The sequence below is a fragment of the Carlito syrichta genome, unplaced genomic scaffold (assembly GCF_000164805.1).
Source record: "Carlito syrichta isolate Samal-C Ts95f unplaced genomic scaffold, Tarsius_syrichta-2.0.1 Scaffold289529, whole genome shotgun sequence".
Classification (NCBI taxonomy): domain Eukaryota; kingdom Metazoa; phylum Chordata; class Mammalia; order Primates; family Tarsiidae; genus Carlito; species Carlito syrichta.
Genome location: NW_007233625.1, coordinates 89,556 through 99,975, shown reverse-complemented (window position 1 = coordinate 99,975; position 10,420 = coordinate 89,556). Strand labels below are relative to the sequence as shown.

The window sequence follows — 10,420 nt, the reverse complement described above, 5'->3', positions numbered from 1 at the left end:
GCCACTGCACTCCAGTCTGGGCGACAGAGTGAGACTCCAACTCAAAAAAAAAAGAGAAATTAGACTGGGAAAGAGATCCTACTTTTCTAGAGGACTGGATTGAGGAGCAGGATGTGGGGAAGAGAATAACATGGAGAGGAGCATCTATATACAAATGTGAAAATGCTTATTTAAAGGAGTATTGTTTTTAACAATTTAAAGTAAATTGTTTCTGCAATTAAAATCACCTTATTTACATTTGTGTTTTAAAGGATGAGAAGAATCAGCTAATGACAACAAATGTCTGGCTGAAACAGGTATGTACAAAATTCAAACAGGCACCTGGCTGGTGACGGGTACCCCTTTTTATTATAGGGCTTGTGGCAGAAAAGGATGTGAATATGTGGTCTTGATGAATTGGCATTGATGGGATGCAGAAAACCACAGTTCTTGTATTTATTCAGCTAATGTGTTTTGAGTGTCTACTGTGCTGTCAGCTCTGGGGAAACAGCAAAGAACAAAACAGACAAAAATTCCTGCTCTCAAGGGACTTTCTAGTAAGTTGTCTAGTGCCTTAGAAGCTGATAAGCTAGGAGAAAAGCACATTGGGAAGAGGATAGCTAGTGTTGGGGGCTGAACTTACCAGTAGGGTGGTCAGAGAAAACGATGTGGCGAAGGGAACCTCTGGACAAAGCCTTGGAGGGAGGAACAAGCCATGTGGATACTGGGGTGGAGTGTTCCAGGCGGGGTGACCTGTAGGTGCAAAGGCTCTGAGGCTGGGATGTGCCGAGTGTGTTTCAGGAGCAGCAAGGAGACCAATGAGGCTAGAGGTGAGAGCCATGGGCAGGGGTGTGGGAGTTGGGGTCAGATAAGCAACACGAGGTCAGCAGAGGGTGGTTTCCCAGACCACTGCAAGGATTTGGTCTTTTACTTGGAGATGAGAAGGGGCAAGCATGTTAATGAATTCTTATTTTTTGTTTGTCTTTTGTAGAGACAGGGTCTCACTATATTGCCCAGACTTGAATTCCTGGGTTCCAGCAATCCTCCCACCTTGGTCTCCCAAAGTGCTGGGGTTACAGGAGTGAGCCACTAAGCCTGACCATGAATTATTTTTATGTATATAATATCTTTTTTATAAAAGATATGTTTGGGTCACCATACATATGTCCTCAACTGCTGTTGAGTGTTTTCCTTTGTTTTTTCTCATCCCTAATTTTTATACCACTACTTGTTCCTAACTCCAGACTCCTAAAAGGCATATATGCTTTTCGGGGGGTGCAACTCCTAATTTGGTATGATCACAGGATTATTACTGCATGGAGGCTGGAAAAGGTGTTAGATATGTGTAGGCCAGGCAAGGTGACTCACTGTAATCCCAGCGCCTTGGGAGGCCAAGACATGAGGTTCGTTTCATGCTAGGAGCTTGAGACCAGCCTTGGCAACGTAGACCCCATCTCTACAAAAAAATAGAAAATTTAGCCAGATGTGGTAGCTCATACCCATAGTCCAAGCTACTCAGGAGGCTGAGGAAGAAGGATCCCTTGAGCCCAGGAGTTTGAGGTTACAGTGAGCAACAATTGCCACTGTACTCCAGCCTAGGTCACAGAGCAAGATCTTGTCTCTTAAAAAAAAAAAAAAAGCAGAATGTATAATAAATTCAACTCCCCTTTGCATGACCAGTCTGACCAAATTAGGTGCTAATACAACTAGAAAAGAGAATGATGCCCTTGAACCTGGACGTTAGATACCTGAGGCTTCAAGTTCTGGGTCCAGTCAGTTGGTAGGAGATCTGGTGCTGAGCAGAGCCATGAACAAACCCGCTGTGGTCCTCACCTGTGTCTCACAAGGACCGTGGCAAAAGCCACTACATGAGGGGACAACATCATGCTCTAGTGCTCATTAGAGAGATACGGAGGTGAGTTTTCTCTCTTGGGGGTAGAGATGATCTCTAGCATGAAATTTCTGGGTGTGACTAAAATAGGATAGTTTTCCCTTTTTTTTTTTTGAGACAGGGTTTCCTCTGTCATCCAGGCTGGAGTGCAATGGCGCCATCCTAGCTCACCACAATCTTGAACTCCTGGGTTCAGGTGATCCTTCTGCCTCAACCTCCTCAGGTGCATGCTAGTTTTCACTATTTTTGACTGTTACTTTTATTGAAGTTGAAGCAGACTTCTTTGTTTTAAAGGAATGGATAGATGTAAAATTAAGATGGAACCCTGACGACTATGGTGGAATAAAAACTATCCGTGTCCCTTCAGAGTCCATCTGGACACCAGACATCGTTTTGTTTGATAAGTAAGTTATATTCTAGATACCATTTTATGTTTTTAAAAGAAAATGCTTGCATTATTATTAGGCACTTGTACTTTTTCTCCCTTTGGAAAACTATTTAGCTATAAAATCAGATGACTTGATCTTACGTTCTTTTGTTTCATGAACCTACAAATAGATTTGGTGGGTCCTCTCCTTTTTTTAGTGTATTGTTTTCTGATCACAAAAGTGTGTTCTGATTTCTGAAATTTGTAAAAGACTTGGAAAGTGCAGAAAGATGTGAGCAGGTAGGGCAGGAGCCACCTGTAATCAATCATATCACCTCAAGGCAGCTGTTGTACTGGCTCCCAGTGTAGTGAATGTACTGTATGCCTGGCAATGTGGGGGGTGTGTTACGTACTTGTTTCTCACAGTAACCTCATGTGCTGGGGGTGACTGCATCTGTTTTGCAGAAGAGGAAACGGAGGCCAAGGGTGGTTATACCTTGCCCAAGATCACACAGCTCGCATGTGGTAGGGTAGGGGTTTATACCGAGGCCACCTGAGATGCCCATTTACCCTCTTATTTACTAGACTATATCTTTGGCAGACTTCTAGATTTTTTTTTTTTTTTAGTTGGAGTCTCACTCTGTCACTCAGGCTGGAGTGCAATGGTACATTTACACTCACCACAGCGTCCTGGGCTCAGGCGATCCTTTTGCCTCAGCCTCCCTGAGTAGCTGGGACTATAGACACACTCCACCATGCATGGCTAATTTTTTATTTTTTATAGAGACAAGGTCTCACTGTGTTGCCCAGGCTGGCCTCAAACTCCTGGGCTCAAGCAGTCCTCTTGCCTTGGCCTCTCAGAGTGCTGGGATTACAGGCGTGAGCCACTGTGCCTGGCATTCGAGATTTTTTTTTTTTTTTTTTTTTTTTCGGTATTTTTGAAATATTTGAGGCCACATTGTATGTTCAAATGTGTATCCTTTTAACTTTGTTTTAATACTATAATGTCATTTTCCCATAATGAGGAATGTTGGGTTAATTATTAACTCATCTTTATCAGTATCCTACCTATGGGTGTTGTGAGGATGACTTTTTTACCTTGGGGGAGAGGAAATTCTGGGTACCAGTTTCACATTTTTCTAAGACCATTCCAGGGCAAATCTGGGAGTTTGTGCTTATCCTAAAGCACTTTGTCTTATTTGCAGCAGGCATTTGGCAAGAGGACAGAGCAAATGCTATGCAAAAATGTCCTTAATCTTTTGAAATCTTTTACCTCCCTGCTTCTTTTTTTTTTTTTTTTTTGAGTTGGAGTCTCACTCGGTTGCCCAGACTGGAGTACAGTGGCCGCTCCTGGTCACCGCAGCCTCGCCTGCTGGGCTCCGGCTATCCTTCCGCCTCAGTCTTCCAAGTAGCCGGAATCACAGGCATATGCTACCACGCCCAGATGATTTTTTGATTTAATGTAGAGATGAGGTCTCACTGCCCAGGCAGGTCTTGAACCCGCGGGCTCAGGCAATCCACTCACCTCAGCCTCCCAAAGAGGTGGGATTACAGGCTGAGCCACTGAGCCCAGCCCTCCCTGCTTCTTAATAAGGAGTGAACAGAACTTGTAAGGTAACATGATCCAGCTTTCTGGAGCATCATTTTACTCTCAGCAATTGAAAATATGTTTTATTAAACATGGATATAGTACAGAATAGTGTGCAAAGTCACATGAATTTGAAGATAAAGAACAGTATTTTTTCAGGTGTGGTGGCTCACATCCGAAATTCCAGCACTTTGGGAGGCTGAGGCAGGGGATCACATGAACCCAGGAGTTTGAGACCAGCCTGGGCAATACAGTGAGACCTCATCTTTATAAAAAATAAAAAAATTAGCCAGGTGTGGTGATGCGTATGTGTAGTCCCAGCTACTCAGGAGACTGAGGCAGAAAGATCACCAGAACCCAGGGGTTTGAGGCTATGGTGAGTTGTGATTGTGCCTCTGCACTCCAGCCTGGCCAACAGAGTGAGACCCTGACTTGGTTTCCTGCTAGACTTCGGCAGTATAGGAATTCACTTAGAAGAGCTTGAGAGGCACAGCTGCTTTTCAGGGCCAGCCTCAGCTTGGTGCTTGATGGTCTTTTCCCATCCAAGTAGAAAGTGGCCAGTGTTTGTGATGGAGGAGGAAGAGCACTGTACGAGGAGTCTAGAAATGTGGATTCAGGTTCTGGCTCTATGTATGCTCACTGTAGAATAACCTGTGTTTGTTTTATGTGTAAAGTAAGGTCTTCTCGACCACTAGAATGTCAGGATTCTGTGAGCCACAGATTCGTCAGTCCTGGAGTGGGTGTGAAAGGAGGGGTTCAGGTCCAGTACATTAGATTTTTAAGGAAGATGTCCCTGAAGTGGGGTCCCCTGGGCGTAGCAAATATATCTGAATTGTAATAATTTAAGCATGATTTCATGCTATCAGTCATGGGTCTTCTTTTGTTAATGATTTATTAGGCCTGTAAAATGCATGCTTGGGCTGTTTAATTTCTACATTGTTACTGTACACATGTATTTTAGTGCGGATGGACGTTTCGAAGGGACCAGTACAAAAGCCGTCGTCAGGTACAACGGCACCGTCACATGGACACCGCCAGCGAACTACAAGAGTTCCTGTACCATAGATGTCACGTTTTTCCCATTTGATCTACAAAACTGTTCCATGAAATTCGGTTCCTGGACTTACGATGGGTCACAGGTTGATATAATTCTAGAGGACCAAGATGTGGACGAGAGAGATTTTTTTGATAACGGAGAATGGGAAATCGTGAGTGCGACAGGGAGTAAAGGGAACAGGACCGATAGCTGCTGCTGGTATCCGTACGTCACTTACTCCTTCGTACTTAAGCGCCTTCCCCTCTTTTACACCTTGTTCCTCATTATCCCCTGCATTGGGCTCTCATTTTTAACCATACTTGTCTTTTATCTTCCTTCAAATGAAGGAGAAAAGATTTGCCTCTGCACTTCTGTGCTTGTCTCTTTGACTGTCTTCCTTCTGGTTATTGAGGAGATCATACCTTCATCTTCAAAAGTCATCCCTCTGATTGGAGAGTACCTGGTGTTCACCATGATCTTCGTGACGCTATCCATTATGGTGACTGTCTTCGCCATCAACATCCACCACCGTTCTTCCTCCACACACAACGCCATGGCACCTTGGGTTCGCAAGATCTTTCTTCACAAGCTTCCTAAACTGCTTTGCATGAGAAGTCACGCAGATAGGTACTTCACTCAGAAAGAGGAAGCTGACAGCAGTGGCGGACCAGCATGTTCTAGAAACACCTTAGAAGCCGCACTTGATTCTGTTCGCTACATTACGAGACACATCATGAAGGAAAATGATGTCCGTGAGGTGTGTGATGTTTTGTATTTACTAGTGCAGGTCTGCTTCGATTCTAAGTTCAGAAGTGACCTTCATTGCTCTTGGCAGGGTAAACAACATGACCCTGAATTAAGCCTAAACATAGATTGAGGGCCAGCATTGTGGGCATAATTTTCTATAAAAGCTGTTTACTAAAGTTTAAGTTAAAACACCGGCAAGAGTGTGGTGGCTCACACCTATAATCCCAGCACTTTGGGAGGCTGAGGTGAGAGGATGGCCTGAGCCCTGAGGTTGAAGACCAACCAGGGCAACTTGGCGAGACCTCATCTCTACAATAAATCAAAAAATTAGCCAGGCGTGGTGGAACATGCCTGTAGTTCCAGCTACTTGGAAGGCTGAGGTGAAAGGATCACCTGAACTCAGCAGGTCAAGGCTGATGTGGCCGTGAGCGTGCCACTGCACTCCAGCCTGGGCAACAGAGTGAGAATCCAACTCAGAGGAAAAAAAAAAAACAGCAAAATGAGGCACCTACACAAGCCCATTTCTTCATTCCCCCATCAGCATCTTGGATAACTTGAAAGAAAGTTTAGTGTTATGTATTCTAAGGAATAATAGTCTAGTACTACTAATAATAAATAATTCTAAGGAGTAATAATAATTTTTTTTTCTCTGACAGGATGAACTATTTTCATTTGGTCTTCAGGAACTTGGTTTCTGAATTATCTGGTCATTTGCAGGACAGTTGCTTTATAAGACATTAATGTAGTTATCAAAAAAATTATTTTAAAAGAATGAGCCTAGTGGAGGATAATGGAAGTACAGAGGGTGCCAGAAAAATGAAGACACATTTTAAGAAAGGAAAAACAATTAAAATTGAAATACTCAATATATACCGATAACAAAAGATGAATCAAGTCACATTTGACTTTTGCAATTACAAGAAGTGCTCAAAATGGTTACCATCAGCGTCTAGACACTTCTGGTTACGACAGACTAAAAGTAATACATAGATAACATCTCTTAAAATGTGTATACTTTTTTGGCACCAAGATTTTTTTTAGAATCTTTTTGTTGTTCATATATAAGAGAATGTTGGGGAAATTAAAAGGAGTAAGGTGCTCTCAGGTGTTATGTATTATATATACATCAAAGTGTTCACGTGAAGTTTAGTAATAGTACTTTCTAGGCTTAATTTGCTTAAAAACAACAAAAAAAATCTGCTTAAAACTTTATAGAAAAAGGATTCTTGGCTGGGGTGGTAGTTCACGCCTGTAATCTTAGCACTTTGGGAGGCCGAGATGAGAGGATTGCTTGAGCCCAGGAGTTTGAGACCAGCCTGGGTAACACAGAAAGGCCTTATCTCTACAAAAATAAAAATAAAAAATAAGCCAGATATGGTGGCACATGCCTGTAGTCCCAGCTACTCGAGAGGCTGAGGCAGAAGGCTTGCCTGAGCCCAGGAAGTCAAGGCTGCGGTGAGCCATAATCATGCCACTGCACTCCAGCCTGGGTGACAGAAGGAGACTCAGTGGCTCCTTATTTAAGATTAACATTTAAAATGCAAGATTTGAACATGAGTACATTTTACTAATGTGATCCTATTGGCCTGTGTTTTCTTTCAAAAGATGTAAAATGTCCATCTTGTCACTGCTCTTTATTTCTATTATGTAATACATTTGAACCTATGACTATAGTAATATTTTCATAATTGAATTTACTTTAAATGGGCCCATTAAAATTATGTGAACTCTAACTTCAAAAGCTTTTTCAAATGGAAAATTTTATAGCAGGTATGAGAAGTAGAAAGAATGGATCTGGTAAAATAACAACCTTTCCCCCTCCCAAATGTGTACTTTTAAAAAACTTTTTTTTTTTTTTGAGTCATAGTCTCACTCTGTCGCCCAGGCTGGAGTGCAGTGGCATGCTCATAGCTACTGCAGCCTCGGCCCGCTGGGCTCAGGTGATCCTTCCACCTCAGCCTTCCAAGCAGCTGGAAATACAAGCGTGCACTACCATGCCTGGCTAATTTTTTGATTTATTGTAGAGATGAGGTCTCACCAAGTTGCCCAGGCTAGTCTCGAATCCCTAGGTTCAGGCAATCCTCTCTCCTCAGCCTCCCAAAGTGCTGGGATTATAGGTATGAGCCACTGCACCCGGCCTAAAAAACTTTTAATGCTTGTGGATTTGTGAAGTTTCTGTTTTGTGATAGCAAAATTAAATCTGCTGGTAAGGCTTGGGACTATTGATAGAGCCTTGAAAAATACATGTATTTGTTAGATAATGGTTTAGACTGAGATGGGATTTAATAAATCTAAGCCCAATATTGTGCAAAAGAGTCAGGGCTCATGCTACTGGGACCAGGAGGTAGGTTTTATTTTCAGGGGAAAACTTAGAAGCCGAATAGTGTTTTCAGTGCCCTAAATTATCCCACAACTTGGAGCACGGTTCCTACAGTGGACTCCATGCTTCATAGTGGCTCAGTGAGTCAGAGTCAAGGAAATGGACTTTTAGAGACGGAAGCCAAGTCAAGCACTGTGGCTTGCACCAGTAATCCCAGCACTTTAGGAGGCCAAAGTAGGCGGGTCACTTGAGGCCAGGAGTTTGAGACTAGCCTGGTTAAAATAGTGAGACTCTATCTTTAAGAAAAAAATTAGTTGGATGTGGTGGCTCATGCCTGAAGTCCTAGCTATTTGGAAGGCTAAAATAGGAGAATCCCTTGAGCCCAGGAGTTGGAGGTTGTAGTGAGCCATAATTGTGCCATTGTACTCCAGCCTTAGTAACCAAGGGAGACCCTGTCTCTAATGCTAAGTGGCTGGGCTCAGCATGCCCTTTCCTTGTAGCTCTGATCTGTTGAGCTTCCTCCCTGCTAAAGCTGGTCCAGAGCTGGCACTTCTGTCCTCATTAGTTTAAAGTGGTCCTTGAAAATCCAAAAGTAAATAAAGTAGGGGCAGGGAGAAGATTAACAGCTTTTGACTAAGTATTTCTGAACCAACTTTTAATTTGACATGAAATTAACCTCAGACTGGAGTCTCTTAAAAAATTAATTGGGTCGTGGCTCATGCTTATAATCTCAGCACTTTGGGAGACTGAGTCAGGAGGATTGCCTGAGCCAGGGAGTTTGTGACTAGTGTAGGCAACATAGTGAGACCTCATCTCTATGAAAAATTTTTTTAAAAGTTAGCTGGGCATGGTGTACTCCAGCTGAGGCTAAGGCTGAAGTTTGCCTGAGCCCAGGAGGTCAAGGCTGTGGTGAGCCCTGATCACCGTTTACAGTAAGTAAAGACTACTGGGCAAGAATAATTAACAGAAATAACTATATAGTAAGAATAACCTAGACTTGGTGACTCAACCTTTAATCCCAGCACTTTGGAAGGCCAAGGCGAGTGGACTGCCTAAGTCCGTGGGTTCAAGACCAGCCCTGGCAGCTTAGCAAGACCTTGTCTCTACAATAAATAAATAAATAATTAGCCGGGCATGGTAGCACACACCTGTAGTTTTGGTTACTTGGAAGGCTGAGGCAGAAGGATCACCAGAGCCCAGCAGGTTGACTCTGGGTTGGCTGTGAGTGTGCCACTGCACTCTAGCCTGGGCGACAGAGTGAGACTCTAACTCAATAAATAAATAAATAAAATTTTTTTTAGTTTGTTATAAAATACCCAAGTAGTATACTTTAATTTTTATTTAAAAACTGCCAAAGTAAACTACTTGTAACTTATTACAAGTTGATGTGTTAGTGAACACATTTTGTAGTGTCTTTTAGAGCTTATATTTTAATAAATCATCAGGGTAGTACCGTCCCTGAACTGAGTACATGGTCACTTACTGTTTAGAGACAGCAATGGGAGGCACAAATTGATTTGGCCTCTAACTCAATGTGTTATATCTTAAAATATGTACATAATTTTAAATCAAGTGTTTAATGTGTGTGTGTGTGTTTTTTTTTTTACAACAGGTTGTTGAAGATTGGAAATTCATAGCCCAGGTTCTTGATCGGATGTTTCTGTGGACTTTTCTTTTGGTTTCAATTGTTGGATCTCTTGGGCTTTTTGTTCCTGTTATTTATAAATGGGCAAATATAATAATACCAGTTCATATTGGAAATGCAAATAAGTGAAGCCTCCCAAAGGGTTGAAGTATAAACTGAGTTACCAAACACACATATATCTTATGGCATCTATAATATTATGAAAATGTAAATTGTGTTTAAATTTGATGCAAGCTTTAACAGATGAATAGCAGCTAACCATTGATTTATGTTACTAGGTCATCCATTAGGACATCTGTCTGTATGACTGAAGAAGTAATTGATGGAGTAACATTTGATCTTCTAAAAATAGCATCAAAATATTATCCAAACTGTATTAGTGAAAAATCTAATATGCATATCCTGGCAAATACTGATTTGTAACCAGTGAAGTTCATCTTTTGATTGTGTTGGAAAATTCCAGTTGTATCTGCAGACTGATTTTAAAATTTTTATCCCACTTGGTAAATATCGCATTTTAAAATTATTTTTGTCCTGTATTCACTGAGTAACAGCTAATCTTTAGTATGATATTATACTGCTATATTAAATTAGCTGGCTGGGCACAGGGGCTTACGCCTGTAATTCTAGCACTTTGGGAGGCTGAGGAGGAAGGATGGCTTGAGCCCAGGAGTTTGAGACCAGCCTGAGCAATATAGCAAGACCTCATCTCTACAAAAAAATTTTTTTAATTAGCCAGGCATGGTGGCACATGCCTGTAGTCCCAGCTACTCAGGAGGCTGAGGCACGGGGATCACCTGAGCCCAGGAGGTGAGCCATGATCATGCCACTGCATTCCAGCCTAGGT

The 10,420-nt window shown here is 42.2% G+C and overlaps 1 protein-coding gene across 1 annotated transcript in view; it reads left to right on the top strand.

Annotated features, from left to right (window-relative positions):
- CHRNA5 (cholinergic receptor nicotinic alpha 5 subunit) overlaps positions 1–10,160 on the top strand; it is a 14,670-nt gene extending 4,510 nt beyond the window's left edge. The window contains exons 2-5 of the mRNA XM_021710541.1: positions 252–296; positions 2,165–2,274; positions 4,787–5,618; positions 9,541–10,160. Of these exons, the coding sequence (XP_021566216.1) occupies positions 270–296; positions 2,165–2,274; positions 4,787–5,618; positions 9,541–9,702 (1,131 nt within the window). The 5' untranslated portion in view covers positions 252–269 and the 3' untranslated portion in view covers positions 9,703–10,160. The remainder of the gene's footprint in view (positions 1–251; positions 297–2,164; positions 2,275–4,786; positions 5,619–9,540) is intronic.
- The last annotated feature ends 260 nt before the right edge of the window (positions 10,161–10,420 follow it).